The 21,963-nt window shown below is 32.7% G+C and overlaps 1 protein-coding gene across 1 annotated transcript in view; it reads right to left on the bottom strand.

Moving 5' to 3' along the window:
• Positions 1-1,244: 1,244 nt before the first annotated feature.
• Positions 1,245-21,963, bottom strand: part of LOC134272167 (multiple epidermal growth factor-like domains protein 11) — a 137,850-nt gene continuing 117,131 nt past the window's right edge. Inside the window, exon 19 of the mRNA XM_062754418.1 lies at positions 1,245-1,520. Within this exon, the coding sequence (XP_062610402.1) occupies positions 1,258-1,520 (263 nt within the window). The 3' untranslated portion in view covers positions 1,245-1,257. The remainder of the gene's footprint in view (positions 1,521-21,963) is intronic.

Here is a 21,963-nt window from a genome sequence, read left to right as displayed (position 1 = left end):
AAAATTATTATGAGTTGAACCAGAAAAATACCTTTTAATTCCATTTAAAAGCAGAATAGTATTCGTAAAAGGTATTCTCCGCTATTTTCTTTTGAACTCTCGCTATATCAGAAGGCTCTAAAAATAGAACTTCTCACTTAGGCACTGTCAGTTTAAATTTGTTTATCAATTGTAACAATTGTAACAAATGTATCCTATACTTTACTCGGTAGCGACAACAGATTACTGGGTATTTCTTTAAATGCAGGAGAGTCAGATATAGAATAAATTTACAACAGTTGCATAGGTTCGTGTAGGTTAAACAAACATACACACAAACATGTAGCTGAAATGAAATTTAAAAAAAAAGATAATGCAAGAGAACCGACATGAACAGGGGTCACCACCCTACGTCGATGCCTGTGACAATAAAGTAATGAGGTCTAAAGAAATTACAGAGTTTACCCCGGTACAAATATTGTAGTAAGTAAGTCCTGTTCAGCATTAAGTATTTATATTTAATTACAAAACCTCATTAAGGATCAAAAAGAAAAGTAGCACATGCACCACGTGTAACAAAGTAATACAATATATGACATTTATAATAATAATAATGATTGTTTTCATATAGCACTTTTCTAGCATAAATGCTACTCAACGTGCTTTACAATACATTTTTACACCAGCAGACCTTAACAATCCAGAATCTTTCTCAGTGAAGCCGCCGTTATCAGCGCTAGAACACTAACATTCTGACAATATCTTTCACTGTCTATAGCGAGGTACCCTTTTAACACTTGGATGGAGTGAGGAAATTCGTGTAAAGTGCCTTTCCCAAGGACACAACGTCAGCTAGTCGTGGCCAGGATTCGAACTCACAACCTTTCGGTTTGGAGTCCGGCACCTTTATTTACAACTGAACTACCGACGCCATTTTATTGAAAAGAAAAAAAAAATGAAATATTTCTTTACAACAAATCGTTATTCAAAATATAACAATATATCAAACATTCAAATAAATTATAATACAACTAAAGGCTAAGGTCATCAGTTCTCGTCAACTGAAATAATAAGCATAAATGGAAATGTATTAAGTATTGACTCATACTATCAGTGAATTTGTATTTGTATAAATATGAAGACTACATTTAAGATATAATCATTAGATATCCTTCTTGTATGAACATAAAAACAAAAGAAGAAATATCTAATTAAAGAATATGTCTTTTTTATCTCATATAAAAAGAAGATTTTTTTATAGACCATTAACAATTCTATTTATTTCAAGTGAGTTGGAGATGCGAAGATTTTTTTCTTCCCTTCTCTGTGTCTTTTATAAGCAGTCAACTCCCTCATCAAGTTCAGCATTTCTTTCTGATTGGCAAGAATTTGAGAGAAAACATTTTGTTTGCATTGATCTCCGGTATATTCAGGTTCACATAAACCAGAACAGGAACCGGTCACGTGATGGCAGGGTCTATGATCTTTACAGTAACCACATTGTTCTTGACATTCTGAGCCATACCAGCCGTTGGTGCACTCTATATAAACAAAAAAATAGGATATATACAGTATATACAAAATGACAAGTATATGTCGCAAAAACAAGGTTTCATGGATATCAACGTTATACATTTCAATTTTTTTTCCAACGGGATACCTGGAAAATTCAAGGCATTACGTTTTTTTTTTTCATATGTCCTGACGACATATACTGAAAGGATCAAGAAACGCCTGGAAAAATTTGCGGTGATTTAAATTTATTTTTCTTTTTATTCTTTTTAGAAGTCCTATCTTATTTTTAAAATTATTTTTTAAGAACAATTATTTTCTTTAGAAAAATGTAACTAAAGTCCTAATTGATCTTGTATTAGAATTCATGAGTTATTGAAACTCATATGACGATAGCCCCAAAAATGTGAAAAATCTGACACTCTCATTATCCTCAATATCTCTCCTGCGCAGCTGTCACATCCCTTTGTTCTCCTTTGCGTGTATCCATCAGAGTGTTCATCTTTCAAACTCTGTCTTTATTGGGCATGGGTAACCACGAGGAAAAAATAGTCAAAGGACGCACGCATGCGCCGGTAAGAGGAACACGAACGAAAAGTTGACCGGTTCAAAAACCAAAATGCGCAATTAATTTCTCTCAGTTTTAAGGTGACTGCAATGTTTCTGTATTCATAGCGGTTTTTTGATAATAAGGTTGCCATTAATTAATGGCAAGACGAATAACCCTATCGTAACATGACTCTTGCGTTTACGTCATTGTCAAGCTTGGCTGGAAATTGTTCCAGGCCCCATCTGACACTGAGTAACAGGTTCTGTAGTGGAAATTATACAACAAACTGCATAGAAACACGTTGTTGCCTTTGTCCTTACTTTGGCAATTCGAAAACCAGACACCTTGCAACTTTAGTCAACTGTACCAAGATTGCAAGAAATTCATTTCGTGTGTAAATATTGTAAATACTGAAAAAAACAATATGCATCAAATGGTACAACTAGATTATTGAGAATCTCGTCGATATCAATTTGCACGTTTTTGGGTCTTTTTAGTGTTTTTCCTACATGACATCATACATTTAACGGTTGGGTAATTCTAAAGATTGATTTTGTGCGCAGTAACTAACACTTTCATCTGACTAGTTTTCGTAATTTTTGATCATGTGTTCAAAAAATTTGAATATTATGCTATCCTTCGTTTCTTTTCCCCTTCAGTATATATTAGAATAGACCCTAAGAGACTGACACACTTTCTACATTTCATTAATTTTAAGAGAAAAAAACTCGTGTTCTATGTATTCATACGATAATTTCCTTGTCAGCCCTATTTTCAGTTGCCTAGGCAGATTCGGTAACATGACGACAATCACGTGATTCCCTGCAATTGAGACTGCACTCCAGTGCACACATCACCAAATTATCAAACCCGCATGCTTTGAAATCCATGATAGAAAAATAGAACAATTTCAAAAACTTATTACTGAGTGCAGGTGTAATTGAACTTATGTTCCATATAATGTTATACATGTATGCTTCTGGATATGAAATGTGCAGAAAATACGTTTTTTCTTAAATAGTTAAATACAGTATAAATCAGAATACCTGTACCTTCATCACATTTATCCCCATTATATCCAGGTTCACATGTACCCTGACATGAGCCGTTGATATGGTGACATTGATTCCCGTTCTTGCAGTGACCACAACTCGCATTACATCCTTCTCCATAGAAGTTATTTAAACACTCTGATGATTAATATATTTTTTATTAAGTCAATACTGAAATAATTCCCGTGTAGTTGTAAAATTACTAATGAAAATAATAGAACGATATAATTAAAGTTAAATAAGAAAAAAAAGTTTATCACGCGTTATTTGTACGATAAAGATTAATCTATATTATATAACCTGGAATGCCTACGTTACTATATATGACTTACGTACGCGTCAAATACGTATCAATTCCCTAACCACATTTAAGATATTTTGCAGAATTGTCCTTCATTTCATTTCAACGTTGTAAAAGCACCAATCAACACTATTTTTATTTGATTTAAATTGAATACCCCTATTCATGACGTTTATATAAAACTAGAGTCGTCGGATAGGATTATGCAGCGTATGTATACATTGTACGAAGTGTTAATACTGATACTGCTCTTAAATTATGATGCATTATATTTGAAGTGTAGACATTAAATCAATTATGTCTATGCATGAATATTACTGTATACTATTGGGAGTGGGCATCCTAAAGAAAAAAAGCGTTTGTTGCTGAACATGTGAAAAGAAAAAAAAACAAAATTCATATTATCAATTATCATGAATCATGCGTTACTTCCGGCTAAGTCGTGTCATTTATTTTTTTTTTTTCAAGTTTTATTCTAATAGTGTGAGTAATTTGAGTTTTAAATCTTTTTTATTTAATCATGGTATAATATTTGCAGAATTTTCGTACAGGCCTGGGGGCCAAAACACTTAGACGAGCTCACTTTTGATCTCAGTCTCAATTTTCCACTATGAAATCCTTAGGGAAAAGTGAGACTTATTTCAAAAGTGAGGTCGTCTTAGTTTTATGGCCTCGAGGCCAGGTGTGCAATTGCCAGCTCTTTTTTAATAAAAGAAATTTTCTACAAGCGTTTTGGACATTCTTCATAAAAACACATCCTTCTCATAACCATTGTAGATATGTTACAATAGCCAAAATTCAAGCCTATTTAACATTCAGTGTGAAAGATGTTCTGAAAGAAAAATGTCTTCATATAATGCCTTCACCTTTGTGACAGAAATCTCCTTGCCAGCCAGGGTAACAACCATTCTCACATATTCCAGTTTTTCTGTTACATCCTCTACATGCATCTCTGCACTTTTTGAAACAATTTTCTCCAAAGTATCCATCATTGCATGCTTGTTATAAGAAAGAATTATTAAGAAAGGTAACCATATTGCAGATATAAATGAAAAGTGACATTTTTTTTATAAGCAACCCTTTCCAATCTATCTTTCAGCTTACTTTTATTGCAAAACTTTCCGTCATATCCCTCGGCACATCCATTCAAACACGTTCCATTTATTGGATAACAATCTTTCTTCTGTTTACAATGTCCACACGTCAGGCTACAACCCTCACCATGGAATCCACTATCACACTCTGAAATTGTTCAAGACAAAGTTTTAATCTCTAGTTGTTACATGTATTCATCTAGTTAATCACTGTAATTGTAATGGTTTACTGTAGTAGTATTTTTGGTATAATGTTATCAATTTAGTTTACATATGAAAAATGGTCTGTGAAACGAAGTTGACCCTTATTCTTCTGTATATCTACATGTTATGCAAGATTTTTATCAAGAAACTTGTTTTTGGATTTTTGATTAAAAACTTTGATTTTATCATAAAATTTATTCAATCATGGATTTACTTTTTTAATTAGATTTTGAATTAAAAAACGATTGCATATATAAAATAAAAAAATTATCTAAAAAAATACAGATGACACCGAGTAGATTCCAGACAATTGCAAAAAAATGTACAGATTATCCGATGGAAACTTTATCACAATCTGAAATGATTAGATAATGAATAAAACTGGCAGAATCTCAGGGGTAGTTTACCCTTTTTTACAAGATCGTTTCAAACGGAGAAGCAACGATCATTAAATACACTTAATTTATGCCATACAGAAATGGCTCAAAAAATGACCAGGCACGCGCTGGCCTGAAATAAGATCCCTCACTGCTCAAAAGCCCCGGGGTCTTTGGTAGTTTCTTCTTTTATTATATTAAGGTGTTTTTTTTAGGATTTATTAATACTCTCTTCAATGTTAAAAAACAATTGCGTATCTTAGCAGTTTTGAAAAATAAAACAGGTAAACAAGTATACATGCATACTTTTTTTTCCGTCTGAGAGGATATAGAAATACATGTCTTTGAAAAGATTTTAAAGATAATGCATTTAAAACCTCATCTGTAAATTGTTTTCTTTAAAAACTATGTAACACAATAATATCTTTTTATACCACAGCGCTGATTCTTTATGGGGGATAAATCTAAGTAGCTAGATAAACTTCGGTGGGTGCCAAACAATAAAAAGTATGAAATTTTACAAAGTGCAAAGTATAAGGTATATTCTTAGAAAAATGGCCCCTTTCATCCAGGGTAACAATTATTTTCACACACCCCATCTGTTCTATTAAATGTTTTACATGTATCATTACAAAGATAATCATAATTTTATCCAAAGGGTCCATTGATACAAACTGTAAAATACCAAAGTTATATTAACTTTTTATCTAGGTCGTAATAAATTGAGAATAGAAAAATTAGTTGTTAAACAATTTAAAAAAGTTACATGTAGAACAATGATAAAATGTATATTACGAACAAATCTTATCATGTTTTTAAATAACCTAAGACTTGCCTTGTTCACATTGAGAACCTTTGAAGCCAGGTTTACAATGTCTGCAACTCCCTGAATCTATGTGACAGAAATCAATGCAATTTCTTGGACATGTCTTTGAACAGTCCCGGCCATAGCGTCTTGGTGAAGAGCAACCTTAAATGTTATAATCACACAGAAATTGTATTTATAATATGTTGACGGTGCGACCGTTAGAGCGAGCGCCAACTCTTCTACTGTTTTGATTTAGATCGGGCTCGTCAAACCGCACGTGACATTTGGTGCGTCTTGACTCTGACGTCACATGACGTATGTAAGTCGCAATATACCGAGAAAAAGCTTGAACAGTGCTGAAAGTTAATGAAGAACGTTTTGTTTTCTATTTTTCTTCAATATATATCCATTAAATCAAGGCGAGTAAACTTTTTGTTGAACATTTGCCGTGATTCTCGCGAGAACGTAGCTAAAACAAGTGATGCATTGTGGGTCGAAATTACGGCATCAAAACATTCTATCGAATGAATGTGCAGTAGTCCGAATTTTCACTTCGCACAGGCGTTGCTTTAAGAGCTCGCTATGCGAGCGGCGCTTCGCGCCGCCTCGCTGCGCTCGCTATTATTTAATTATTGTTTTGGCAATATATGTTAATAGATAACATGGTAATTATGTATTGTAAAATCAAGGTAGAGCATCTTAGCGTGAATTAATTTATCATTAATTTATCCGAATCCTTTTTCTATTAACGATTTTTATGAATAAAAGAAATTGTGATGGTCTAAAGCAAAACTCTGTGTAAACATCTTACCGTAAACTTCCACTTCACAAAGTTCAGAATATGCATGTACAGAAGGCTCGTTCCTGTTCTTTATTGGCCTTTCATTGTAATAAATAACATACTGTCCATGTACTGGGCAACTTATGTTAACGACAGCTGGTATCGTCGCTTTTGTATAGTTTGTGTCGTGAAAACATAGGTAACCATTTTGTATATTTGTTGTGTTTGATACGTAGAGATAAAAACCCATAAATCGGGTTGTGAAGTCATTATTTTCATCTGCAAGATAGCAGACTTGCATTTAAATTGAAAACGACATTTCAAATACGAATATTAATGTATATATTTATAATTTTTACAATCGTTTATGTGATTTTTTTTGTTCAATTATTTCTGTGAAACACATAAACGGATACAATTTTCCATTTTGAAGATTTTAAAAAGGTTAGCAAAAATTCTGATACAATATGTAAAACTAAATTAGATTTTCTGAAAGTACTCTCGAGTACTATAGTTTATGAGACATCAAAAAATATCTTCATAATTGCTTTTATTATTATTTTTTAATATTCATGTAATAAATATTAATTGTATTTACCCCAAAGTATGTTACCCGTTCTGTAGTATATTATAACGTTACGTATGCTTCGTATTCCAGAGAGGTTCACCAACCATGTTGCCTGTCTACGACCATTAGCTGATATACTGCATTGGTACCCAACGTGAGTAAAATCGGTTTTCTGTCCATCAACCGCTTTTGAAGAACCAACTCTTGGCTCATGGCTTGAGCTTTTCCATGTCGGATGGTTATATGCCATGTTCTCTTCACGTTAAAAAATATAAAAAAGCAAATAAAAAAATATATCAGTTTCGTGCTACGACTAATGGTCTATGTAGAAAAAAACTTCAGGTGTAATTTTTTTTCTCTCTAAAATATGCATGATGTATAATATATTATTTTTCAATGTTTTATTCATGGATTTACAACATTTATTTGGACAATTAATCTAATCGTTTTAATATATATTATATATATATATATATATATATATATATATATATATATATATATATATATATATATATATATATATATAAAGTAGGAATTTGCTTTTTTCATCAACATTAAACAGTTTTAATGAGACAATGTGTTATTTATTTTTTACCGTCATTGCAAAGCAATCCTCCATATCCGGCAATACAACCATATTCACACGACCCGTTTATTGGATTGCATTTATTGGACGATTTACATTTACCACAAGTCAGAAGACAATCTTCTCCATGGAATCCTGGTGCACATTCTGAATTAAGTAATTTTAATCTATAGAAGAGTTCAATGGTCGTATTTTGGTTACAGCTAGATGTCCTTGTATATTTTTAAAAATTAAATTCGACAATAGAAATCAAAATTTTATAACGTCTTGACAAGCGCATGGCCTTTTCGATTCATTTCATATTATCATATATTTTAAAATAAAATTAAAATTAAAGACTGACATATTGTGTCCATTAGTTTTTCTATCTGTGTTACAAAGTAATACCTGAAAGTCAGCGGTTCATCCGTTTGAACACGTACCTTTTGCTGAATAGCATATTTTATCATCCTAACAATATCCACACGTTTGTTTACAATATCTCAATAAATTCTAGTTTAAGATAATGAAACAGAATAATTATTTCAAACTTGGTATCTCACATTGCTAAAAAAAAACATTTTATTGCAGACTTCAGTACTTTGAAGTTGTTATTAAAAAAGTCTTGAGTTTCAGCTTGACACGCAATACTGTTAAGGCTTCCCGCAGCTTAAAATGCATATAAAACGTAACACTGCATTGCAAAGATGATTTTGATTTAATTTTTAAGTTATGAAATTCAGTACGCCAAATTCATACAGAGAATTCTCTAGCCTATATATATACATATTTGTTACGATGTCAGATGACCTTGTTGATCACCTGACGGTCATTTCTTTTTACATAAATCGCTTCGGCGCAGGTTATTTATACAATTATTATTAACTTTTTGTCACATAAATAAACTTGTTGCATCCTTGTGAAACCGAAATGTGCTTCGGAAAAATTATGCTATTTCTTTGGAACAATTTATTTCATATTAACTTCAACTTACCGATAAATCTGAGGGTATTTTCCGCTGAATATCGTCGTCTGTTTTAAAACAAAGCCATGATACATTTTTCCCACGCAGGATTCAATTAGAGGTTAAATTCCTCTTACATATTTCCACAAAAGATATGAAATAAATCCTCATTAACAACCTGCGCCATGTTCTTTTATATACACATATTATGAATCCTTCCTCTGTCCACGGGTATAAAAAAGGGTAAATTCACATGTATATTTTCGTACGTAGTTTGAACACGCTAAACAAGACTAATAAAGCAAAGTTATCTAAACTATTCGGATATATTAGATTTTTGAAAAAAAAATATATAAACACGTGTATTTTAAACTAGCATTCTGCAACTTTACATGCAGATTGAAATAAGGTGTAAAGTTTATGACACTCCCCATTATTACAGCTCAAGTATGCACTGACTTGCCGTCATTTTCAATTATGACGTCATACATTTGTAGTGCAGAGAAGTGCATGCAGAGTACACTACAATATACCTGCGCAATATCTAAGTGGTTTTTTGAGACCAGATATTTCAAAAATTATTAGAATTCCTATGGGCATCAATTGCATCCTGTTTTAAAGTGACTCATTTTTGTAATCATACGAAGCAAATTTTCTCAGCGTCTTATACAAGAGGAGAAGAAAGGAATACGTTGATTTTCAACTTTACATTGAAATATATCCAAGACGTATGGTTATTTCTATTTTTATGACGATATTAGCACAAAAATAAGGATGATCTTAGCTATTTAATTAAACAATTGCTCAATCACAATAAGTCAATATTTTTGTACATGTGTGCACACCCATGAACAAAAAATTATCTAAAATTACATATACTCGTATGGACCCGTTTTTCGTACGTCCATATACATTTTGATTTAATCAGTAAGGTTATTTTCAAAGACAGATGATACAAACAAAAAATGGATGCTTAGATTGGTATACATTTTTTAGCCTTATTTCATTAAAAATAATGTAAATAATATTTTTTTTTAGAATATAAAGAAATTGTAAACCTTTTATGATGTTCAAAATTCTGCCTCTCTGAAACAATCCTTATTATTCTCTACAATTTTTTTTTCACTTTAAATCCCATTAAAGGAAAAATTTGAATAAAAAGTAAAACTCCATGCCGGAAAACCTGTTTAATCGTTAAAAAAAATGACTCATGATGTTATTTTCAATTTTAAACAAAAAGTTTTTTTTTACAATTAGTATGAAAAACATTTGTCAGCAGTTGACATAACGATAAATTGTTTTTGTTCACAAGATTTTTGTATCGACTGTAGGACTTGTGAATTGATAACAAAATCTGACATTCTTGTTTCATCAACTTGTTTGTCACTAATGAACATGCCTAATGTAACATGCCGAGTAATTAGACTCGGCCTAGTTTAGTCGACCGCGACTAACAATAGTCGATAAGAACGGATAGCAACTGTTCCGTGGGCTCGATATTGAAGGTTCTTTGGTTGAGTAACATTTTAAATATGATCCCTGAGAAGATGGGGGAATAAGGTGGATAGAATGCCTATAGCGTCAGGTATTAAGAAATCATATGCAATATGTGAATTGAGTATTTAAATTAACTTTTAATTATTGAGTTTTTTTTTTTAAATTATGAGAAAAAAAAATCAGGAAGAAAAAAAATTTTCGCATTGTTTTCTTTCATAAAATTATTAGATGGTATTCGTGGGAATCGAACCCTAGCAATAAAAACCCTACGAATCAATAGCATATGTTTTGAGACTAACGCGTTAACAACTATGCTTCATCATTTATAATGATTATGAGCATTTAAATCATGTTTGTGATAGGACCGGCGACTTAATGGACTTGAAGTATTTCTCGGTAAGATGCGAATGTCGAGTCATAAACTGTACTTTTAGCATATAGTGGGTCTTCGCTCCATGTTTTTGTAAACAAAAAAAATATGTATTCTATTGTAAACTTTTAGGATTATCTTTCAAGAAAAATGGAGCGAAGAGCCATTCATATTGGAAAAAAAATTGTAAAAGTATAATACCCCTACTATTGTCATTGTGATTTACCTATTCGAATGTTATAGGTTAAAACCGGTTTAATAAATAAATCAGTAAACAGTAAATTGCTATAGTCAGTTCAATTCTTTTGAAAACATGTCCTTTGCCAAATGTGTTTCCAGACCTCTCTGAAAGACTTTAATTTATGATTTTCAACAGAAAGGGGTGGCTAAAGAAGGAGGGTGGGGCAATACAAATATGTCTTATTATAATTTGCGGCAAAAATTAGAGCTCACTAGCGACCGATACGCTGGTAAAACAATACATTGACAAACCTGCGTTTGCCATATATTGCTATTGTTATTAATGCCCACAAAGGATCTAACCACGAGCAACTGACCATTTGTTGATTGAATACGTTTATGCCAAATGCATGTTTACATTTCACTTCAAACACGTGGTTCAGGTCAATCTATGATCATGTCAATGGAGTGCAGAATAAAAAAAAGGTTCTTATGAACAAAATGCAAAAATTAGAAACTATGAAAGATGTCACGGGTGTTTTTAATTTGTTGTTAACTAGAAAAAATATGTTTAATGAAATGTATATGTAGTTAGTGTCAATTTCACCAACACTTCAAGGGTAAGGAAAACGAGCAGCCTCTCGTATCCATTAAAATGGAAAAACATTTTTTTACATAACCATACTTGTGGTCAAGTAATTTTGCCAGAGAATCCACCTGAAAATTGTATTCACAGATATTACAATAAAGGAATTTATCTAGAGTAAAATTCCTGAAGTATTTGTAGAAACCCATGATGTAAATCTCATTCAGCTGCTTGGTCAGCTAATGTCCCATTGATGTCACTTTTAATAATCTAACGCCAAAAAATATTGTCCCGGTTCCCATGCAAAAACATTTGTCAGAATAAAATTTTAATTTATAATAGCAGAAAGTTGTATCTTAGATAATACTTATATTTTAAACTTGAATGAATTAAAGAGAGATCAATTGAAGTGGATTTCTACAGAATGCTCTCATAGGATGGTGAAAACTAAAACGCAACATAACTTTTCTGTTTACCATGTCTCCACGTGCTTGTCACTTCCTAGCCATATTTCCGTAAATAATTACCTATCTCGCTGTAAACTCGAGGACTTTCGCCAGAGCAACTGCCAGAGCTACTCTAAATTCATCGGGTTTTATATTATAGAACACCGAAAAATGAAAGATCCCGAACACATTAGTAGCTGTGTATGTGATCGTTTTTGTTCTCTTTAGTGTGTGTGAGCTTTTTCATAAATATTTTTCAGTCTTTGTGAGATTTTTGAAAATTGTAGAGATTTTTCATCAAGTATACTTTAATATTAAATGAACTATCATGTAAAATTTGAGATTAAATTTGTCAATTCTCATCTGTCGAATTATAGGCACTTCGTCCGCCTTATCGCCCCATTGGGATCCGGGTTAAAAAGGTCCTTAGTACCCTCTTGCTTGTCGTAAAAGGCGACTAAATGGGGAGGTCCTTTGGATGAGACCGTATAAACCGAGGCCCCGTGTCACAGCAGGTGTGGCACGATAAAGAATCCTCCCTGCTCAAAGGCCGTAAGTGCCGAGCATAGGCCAAAATTTGCAGCCCTTCACCGGCAAAGGTGACGTCTCCATATCAGTGAAATATTCTGGAGAGGGACGTTAAACAGTATTCAATCAATCAATCAATCGTCCGCCTTATCCTCTCATCTTCTTTTTTTACCATTTACCACAAAGAAAATATTTTTTTTTTCAAAGTGCTAGGTATACTCAAGGCCTTTATGACACCTTTAATCTTCCATTTCCTAAAGTAATAGGAACATCTAAGATTTTATTTATGTTGCTCGTACATTTAATATCACCTAGACCCTTTGTGGCATTAGGAACGTATGAAATTGTACAATTTTTATATCTTTAATATCCTAATACTTAGAAACTATGTGTCTGAACTCAACTAGGCATATTTAATTGATACCTCCGTATTGCGTATACTTGTGTGTACCAATAAGTGTAAGCAAAACGATGGAGATTCATAAATATATCATATTACATTTTCAATTAGAATTTAAAAAATAACAGTTAATTGTGCTGCTTATTTGACGAACTTCAAAGAAGACGCTATGAAAACACTTCTTCTTCCTCTGTCTTTAATTACATATAATTTATGTACGAACCCCATGCTCTATTGTCCGTCCTGTAGTAGATCACTATGTTGTTGATGCTAACAATGTCTGTGAGGTTAACCCACCAGGAAGCATTGCTTTTTCTATCAGTTGATACACTACAGGTATGTCCATTATAGGATAAATCTGTTTTTGAACCATCAACTGCATTCTCCGGACCCGACACAGCGGGATCATGTGATGAAGTCTGCCAAGTTGGTTTTCGAAGAGCCAGATTTTCTTTAAAAAATAGATACAAGCACAAATGATGTGGAAACAAATAAATTATGTCCGTATGAAGTCGGGGGTAATTTGCGTCTAGCGTTGCATACACATATTTAAGACCGCGGTCACGGTAGCCTAGTTGTAGAGCCTTCACTTCGGATCGGGAGGCCCGGGCTCGATTCTCGTTTGCGGCGCCGCGTCAAACCTAAGACGTAAACAAAGGTAGTGACTGTTCCTTCTCCAAGCGCTCGGCATTAGAAGTGAAAGCCACGGGTCTTTCGGATATGACCTTAAAATTGTAGGTCCCGTGTCAGGGTAGGCGTTGGCACGCTAAGGAACTCTCACTGCCCAATGGCCCTGAGTGCCGAATTAGGTCTAAATTGGAAGCCATTCATCTGCAAATGGTGGGGTGAAAAATTCTTTAAACAATATACAATCAGTCATGCGTATGATAAAGCTTCATTTGAAATAAATACATGTAAGATAGATACATTATTTAGTACAATTAACGTTTCTTACGGGGTGATGTTTAAGATAATTTGTACAAAATCGAATTCATCATAAACTACTTATATAATAACACAATGACACTTGCTCACTGAATTATTCCCTCACTGATGAATCCAGTTTTCACCTACTTGAAAATTTTCAAAGGGCGTTTTCAAAGGGCGTTTTCAGCAAAAAATTTAAAAACGGCATTTAAATAAATGCATTGAAATTGCTTCATCCTGATTCATAAAAATAACATCCATGCCACAAATGATACATGTTAATCAGTTTTATAGCAAGTTTTAAATTAATTTTCAAATACATTATACATACCTGACAAAAAACTGGTATAAGTATGAATATCAGTCAAACACAGTGTATTTGAATACCCGAAAGCTGGAATTTTTACTGTGTGCTAAATTTCTAGCGTTGGCGTTTATTATAATTCTTTTTTTTATTGGGGGGGGGGGGGGGTTGAAGTGCATAAATATCAACAGTTGAATAAGAATGGTATGAATTCCATTGATCATTGTTTTGTATGTTTGATTGTTGTTTAAATTCCCACTCGAGATTTTAACTCTCTTGTTGAGAAACAAACACTTGCCGGTAGAGACTAAAAAATGTGTTCCATACTCCGCACTCGTGGACATTGAGGGATATTTTTCGTGCCAGTACCTGCTGAGACACGGGACGTTGGTTTATTTGGTCTCATCCGAGGGACCTGTCTCCATGTCGCACATTGGATAGGTTAAACTCCTTCCTTCGTAAATCTAGATTCGACACTATAACCCCTACGCCACGTGGCGACTACAGCATTTGAATGTTTTTAAGCTAGTGCTTAAATCTGCACTCAAATGTATAATGAACGGAAAAATATATCATCTTAAAATGGAACCTCTTTCTTTTGGAAATAAGAAAAATATGTTTGTGATAACCCAACGGGTTTCCCCTAGAATTATTTGTATATCCTTAAGAAAGGAAAACATCCTATAAAAAAATATGGCATTTCATTTGTTAAAACATTTCAGGTCAAGTAAGCTATGTTTATCACAAAAGATAAAGCACTTCCTCCGAAATATACTCAACATGCAACACGAGTCTATTATAGAAAATGCGCATTGTGAAAGATAAATTCCTAATGAAACACAAGTAATAGCTTTTCAAAAAAGCTTGCCTGACTAATGCAATCAATATCTATAGAACCTATAATCATTGTAAGTTATTTATATAAACGTTTACATTGGAGTGAGGGGTAATAAATTATGAAGACGTCGAACAAAACATCATGCATTAATTTTAAGTTGTTTGCTACTTATGAAAGCAATGGACAGCCTCGATTTTGAAGGGGGGGGGGCAGCTAAAGATTTTTTTTCACTCATCTGCAAAAAAAAAGAAATATGCCCAAAGTTGAAAATCTATTTCGGGGGTTTGGGGGGGGGGGGGGTAGTAACCAACTTTTTTTCAGTGTCAAGTCCTTTCTGTACCAATTTTTAGCATTAAATACTGCATTTCCCTTTAATAAATTTCCTGTTTATACAGGGGAGATCCAACCTTTCATTAATATTTCCTATATATATAGTAAAAGTAAGGTTGGGAAAAAAGTGGGGGGACAGCCCCCCCCCCCCCTCTCTTCTGTTGCTACGTGTCTGATGGAAAAGGAACAGTTAGATTTTATCTAAAAGGTATATTTTATATATTATATACTCGGAACTTAGGACCAATGAGCAGTTTCATGTAATCGTATTCGTGCTAACAGCTACCTCGACTCGGGACTTGGTTTTAAACGGTCTCATCCTAAGGACCGATCTCCACGTCCTGCAGTGGATTCGAACCCACGACTTAAAGCTCAGCTCCTCATTCCGCAACTCTATAAATGGTTTTAGAAGATGTAGTAATTAAATAAGGGAAATGAACTAATGAATTAATGTCTGCTGGAAAGCCGTGCCTATGTAAAGGTCCGGTTATTACTAATTTTAAAATTAAAATTTAGAATTAGATTCAATTGCATAGACTACCAGGAAGACAGCTGAGAATATGATAACTACAACAAATAAATGAATCGTTATGATTAACATGCAGAACATGTTTAAGTTCTAGATTGTTGGGTATGCCAGAGCATCAACGATTGTTGGAAACAGCCCGTTATGCATAAATGACCCAACGAACTTGACGGTGATTCCTTATATTCCTCAATCCTGGAATAGGAGGGACACTTTTCCTTTAGGAAGTCTATTTTCTGTGTTTCATAGGAGGAAGAATTTTATCTTTGAAAACGGGGGGAGGGGGGGGGGGCTGCTAGTCCGGGCGAGATATGATCAGAAATATTATATTTGGCCAGTTTTCCTCTTAAGAACATTTTTTCCGCCTTTTCGTTTTATTTACTTTAAATGATATAACTTCTTTCACAATATCACCGATATGTTTTTTTCCCAAAGTTCGAAATTCCGATAAAAAGAACAGACTTGAAGTTTTTATTTCCATTCAGTGCGGTAGAATCATCCAGGAAAAAGGCGCGAAGATATACACGTGACATTTGGCGCAAAATGATTGTGACACCCCTCACCTAGAAGACAAATGGACTCATCCAATAGTACAGAAACGCAGAAAAAAGGTCAAACGGACATGTCCGTATATGTAATCGCATGCAGCTGCATGCAAAAAATCTAAAGGAAATAAACACATCAATATATTGTATCAGTAAGACGGTTATTTTTTTCTGCTAAATGTTTTGTTGAAACGGAGGTAACAAATTCCAGTGATAGTCAGCATGCACAAAATTTTGCTGGCTAACTGTGACATCTTCTCTTCGAACCTAGGAAATATCAATTCTTATACAGCCTGACGCCGTGACGTCAGGCAATAACCTAGTTTATCAGTATCTCATTATCTAACATATTGGACACAATGCTCCTCTTCTTTATTTACGCGATTTAATTTGAGGGAACAAAACAGCAGAAAAGAAAATTTTGTATTTTCGTTCAGAAGCAACTAACTGTTCTAATTTTATTTTCATTGCCCCCCACGTTGCATTCTAAGAAACAATTGATGGGTCACATAAAAATTGAATATTTTTTTTCATAAGAATATCAAAACATTGAATAACAAATAATCAACAAATCAAAGCAAAGCCCCGATAAGAAAAGAAAATGAAGAAAAACTATATAGTTTTCTCACCGTACGCAGAAGAAAACATAATAATCCCTAGGATAAAAACGAGTACGTACATGACTGTGCATGTAAACCTAACAAATTAAAACAGGGAAGTAAAAGTTTTATTAAAGTAGACAGTGACCCCAGAAGATCAAATGTCGTATTTGTTGTCATGTTTGATACGCATGAAGTCCAAAAAAAGTATTTAAAATTCGCCGAACACGAGAAGGAGCTATTTAATGAATAAAGCCACTTGTGTACAGAAGAGTCTCCACTCCAACTCACAATGTAATAAGGATAAAATTATACATATTAACTACCTCTGTTTCAAAATGTTGTTTTAATACGTAAAGTACAAAAGTTATAAAGTTGAACTGTATTCATACAAATTTAAAATTATCAAAGGGATTTTTTCTTTTTAATGTGTTGACGTAATGGGATCATTTGCATTGATTATTTCCGTACTTTTGGAATTCATATGTATTATACATTTTTTTCTCTCCTTTTCCGTTTTTTTTTAATGAAAAAATGCATTTTCAAGTGGCAGCTTGGATCAGATTAAAAGAAAAATAGTTTATCGATGCAGACACAGACATATGCTTTTTTTTTAAATAACAAAATATGAAATAATTGAGATAATTTTGTTGAGTCTTTCATTTCAATGGGATATATATAATCGACAGTTATACATAGAAACACTATTCTTACTCGAATATACAACTCTGGATCGAAATTAAAATGTCTAGTTGAAAGCAGAGGAATTTTTTTAAATGTAGAATTTAGTTCTAAAAGCTACTTCGTACGAATGAAAAGAAAACAGAAGTAAGTGATAGGGAATTTATATGTGAGATAGTGATTTATATGTTTATGAACTTGTAACAGTCGACAGATTTGGTTTATGCTAAAGAGTAGTGAAGAGAGGTTTTATGCTTTGTAGATAATACTGTGAATGACTGTTTGAAATCAAGGCTTATATGTGTGCGTGCACTTAATGTATTTTTAGTGTATCTCTGACTCATATATTTTCTCGAGTCAGTGTTACTTATAATGTCAGCAACAATGATTTAATTTTTCTCGATTCGGTGTAAATGAAATTCTACGTTTTGATATTACTCGGGTCAGTGTTTAACAATTCTACGTTTTAATATTACTAGAAGTGAATCAAAATTTATCAATATTTTTTCCTCGTACTGTTACATATACATGTATTTCTCCATATGAAACCTTACATATATCCCCCTGTATTATGGTAAGTGACTTTAAAATTCAGTTTTATATTACTTTTATTAATTTAATACATCTCTTCAATGTAATACTTCCGTACGAGTAAGTTTACAGCCACAGTAAGCTTAACCCCCTGTTAATATAATGTAGAAAAAAATGAATGTCAACAAAAGATAGGGAAAAAGAAAGTGTCCGTGCAGAAATTCAGTGTCTTATTAAGTGCGATGGTATCGCTACATCGATTCATGTTACATTCATCTACTCTGACCTAATGTTATAAAAATATTCAGGAGTGCAGAGAACCTGGTTTATTTATGGAACAGCGATAACTTTCGTTTTATATAAACACGCATAAAATAACTGCTGCATAAGAAGTTCAAAAATATTATTTGGCGATTAATTATGTGTACTTTTTAAAAATAATCTCAAGAATAGCCATTTTTCATCTCTATATAACAATTTTAGGGTGAGCATATGGAATTAAGTTACCCACATTTGATTTAACTAACAGTGTTCTCAAGATTAATTCTTTTATTTTGGAAAACGATTTTATCTCTTCGCACTTCGCAAAACATTTGCGATATGTATTTATATTCTTTTTTAATTGCTTTATTGAATTCTTCTTTAAAATTTTAATTAACTATGTTAATTATCCAAACATCCAGGTAGTAAGACTGTCAAATATAAGTGCATCTGCGTTGCCACATTAATTCTATAAATAGACATTAGTGTAATATCAGCTTAAATATTTTGATTGCGTGTCGCATGTGTCGAACTTGTGTAAATACGATAGCAGTGGTTGCATTCTTTCTCACACTAGTATTAACTTACAATCTTTAAAATCTTGCATGATGTGTGAGAAAACTATGTGTCTTATACATGAACATCGTCATTATCATGATTTTTTTTTTTTTTTTGGGGGGGGGGGGAGGGGGGGGGGCTGGTCCAACTTAAAAAATTGCAATGTAAGATACAGGTAAATTTTTTACGCTATGGAGCTGTGTTAAACACTCATTGAAAGAGAGAGGGGGGGGGGGTAATAGGCAGACACAACTGACTTTTTTTCTCTCATAAAGAACATCTTTCTTGTATGGCATCTTTTTTATAACATATACTAATACATCATAATATGAAACAAAAAGGGAGGAGAATTTAATGCAAAAAACACTTAGAACTCTACCTATTTTTAACACAAAGATCATTAAAGATACTCCTTCCTCCCATATCTTTATGGATGCTAGCTTCTCTTTAAAACCCGTAATAAATGTCAGCTCAAAAAGTAGAGATAGATACATATATGCACAGTGAGTACATATATATGTAATAAAGACTTTGTAAAAGTATCATCAAAATCTATTCATCGGTAAAGGAGTTGTAAATGAGATATGGGTGCAGGAGTATAGAAAAAAAAATTAAATATTGAGAATTCTCAAATGTTTCAATGTTAGGGTGAGGATATGGAATTACGTTACCAACATTTGACTAAAAATGTTCTCAAGTTAAATTCCATTATTTTGGAAAATAATATTGTCACTTTGCACTTGGCTAGTCTTTGTCATCTCTAGATATTTTCTGCAAATTCTTCAGATTTTAATCAATTATGTTAATGCAATGTTAATTATTCTAAATTTTAACGTCGTTAGAAATGTCAAATATTAGTGCATCTGCGTAGCCACATGCATCCTATAAATATAGATTAATGTATTATCAGCTTAAATATTTTGATTGTGTGTCACACGTGTCGCACTTGTGTAAATAAGACAGCAGTGGTTAGATTCTTTCTCACATAGGTATTAACTTTCTTTAAAAACTTGCATGATGTGAGAAAACTATGTTTCTGATATATGAAAACCAATCGTCATTTTCAAAATTTTTTTAAGAGGGAAACTGGTCTAATTTGAAAATTGCAATGTTGATAGACATGTACAATGTACAGTTTATATTCGAGATTGTTTGTTCATATATAGTTTACGCTATGGAGCATAGCTAAAATTCATTAAAGAAGAGGAGGAGACTAGGCAGACAAATTGATTCTGAAAAAGATGACAATCGTCTTTCTAACATACTTATATTTTATGATGTACTAATACATAATAATATGAAACAGAAAGAGAGGAAAATGTAATGCAAGTGTTATAAATAACATCTTAAAACAAGACAGCTATTTTGAACACTATACTCATTAAAAGATATAAAAGTATCATCAAAATTTACTCATTGGTATAGGAGTTGTGAATAAGAGATGGGTGCAGGAGTATAAAAAATAAATCGGTATTTATGTATTGGGAACACAAACATGATTCAATCAATCAGTATTACTATATAGCTAATAAATAGTCTCTAATAAAATACTACCAAAAATCCAGAGAATTTTAGCGTTAAATATCTTGACGTTTTATTGAACGCTAACTTTGTTTTACTTGTATGAGTATGCCCGAAACATTCCGAATACGAGCGTTCAATATCGAACGTCCCGTTGTAAACAAAAAAGTCGTCTGGTCAAATTTTCAGAGCTAAATTTAAGAAATGAGGTGGCATCAAGGTAAGATGTGTTTATTTTTCACACAAAAATGAAATTATTTATTAAAATATAGTACGTACTAGACCTATCAAAACCTAAATAAGCAAATCATAACGCTCGGTAGGGTCATCGGAATGATGCGAATTGAACGTTAACAGGACAGACGTTAATTTGAATACCGATGCTAATTAATCATTTACTTGAGGGTTTTTTGTTTGGAATAATTATAATAAATTATGTGGAAATGTTTTAGCTATATAATAAAGGAGTTATTGAACTTATATTGGTGAATATTGGCACTCGTTGGTTGTTCAAATGCACTCGCAGCTCGTGCATTTGAACAGCCAACTCGTGCCAATATTCACCAATATAAGTTCAATAACCCTATAATATAGGAGGTGCTCAATGATGTGTTGTTACAATGGACCTGTGAAAATCTCATAATTTTCACAAATTGGTTTAAAAGGAGTTGCCGATAAGAGATGGGTTCACCAAAGCATAACAGACGGACGTACACTCGAATAGATAGACAACATTCTTATCACTTTAACCCTGCAACTTTATAAACCAGCAAAAAAGCACACAAGTTCTAAGAAAAGAGGTTGATGGTGATATAAATGTCAACGTCTTTAAGACGTCAAATAAATTCTATTCACAAATATTAACATGCATTGAGTAGTTTTTTCGAGGCTTTTTATCTTTAATAGCGTAAATAAGAAATCACACGGAACCACATTTTAACACAAGCGTAACAAGGAAATTAAAAAAAATCATCTTTTAACAAATCCTCTTTATCGTTTTATTTCCCGAATCAATAAGTAAGTTTATAGGAATCCCTTTAAATCTCTATTTTATGACATACATTGTATATCTTGTGCAATGGGATCATAAAAAAATTAACATGTCCAATCTTTAATAATAACTATATTAACCAACATTTTCAATCAAAAGGTACAATAGAATTATTTCAGTCTTTTTTGCAATTTGCCTTACATTTCTTTTGAAAGTTCTTGCAATAATTTATGTTATATTGAAACTCAATGACTTTTTTTTGGTTTTTATGAACATATTAGGGGAAATAAATTATTTTGTATCAATCAGCAGCATACGAAAAAGATCAACATACAGTGAGAACCAGCATCAGAATTAAAATATCATCAATAATCGCTCCCATCTGCATCAAGAAACAGAGAATAAGACCAGCATAATAACCATTAACCTACGTAAAATCAGTATCATCCTATAGAAATTAAGAAATCAATGATATTTATTTTTACTAACAGTTTCAGAACTGAGAAAAAAAAATGGCACAGTAATTCAATAATAGTGATACAGTGCATAATAAAAATGAAATGTGGTGATAAAATGATTTTATAAA

This window comes from Saccostrea cucullata, unplaced genomic scaffold (genome assembly GCF_032062105.1).
Source record: "Saccostrea cucullata isolate Sc308-1 unplaced genomic scaffold, CSIRO_AGI_Scuc_v1 ctg2042, whole genome shotgun sequence".
Lineage (NCBI taxonomy): Eukaryota > Metazoa > Mollusca > Bivalvia > Ostreida > Ostreidae > Saccostrea > Saccostrea cuccullata.
Note: the sequence above shows the minus strand (reverse complement) of the source record. Positions and strands in the feature narration are given on the sequence as shown.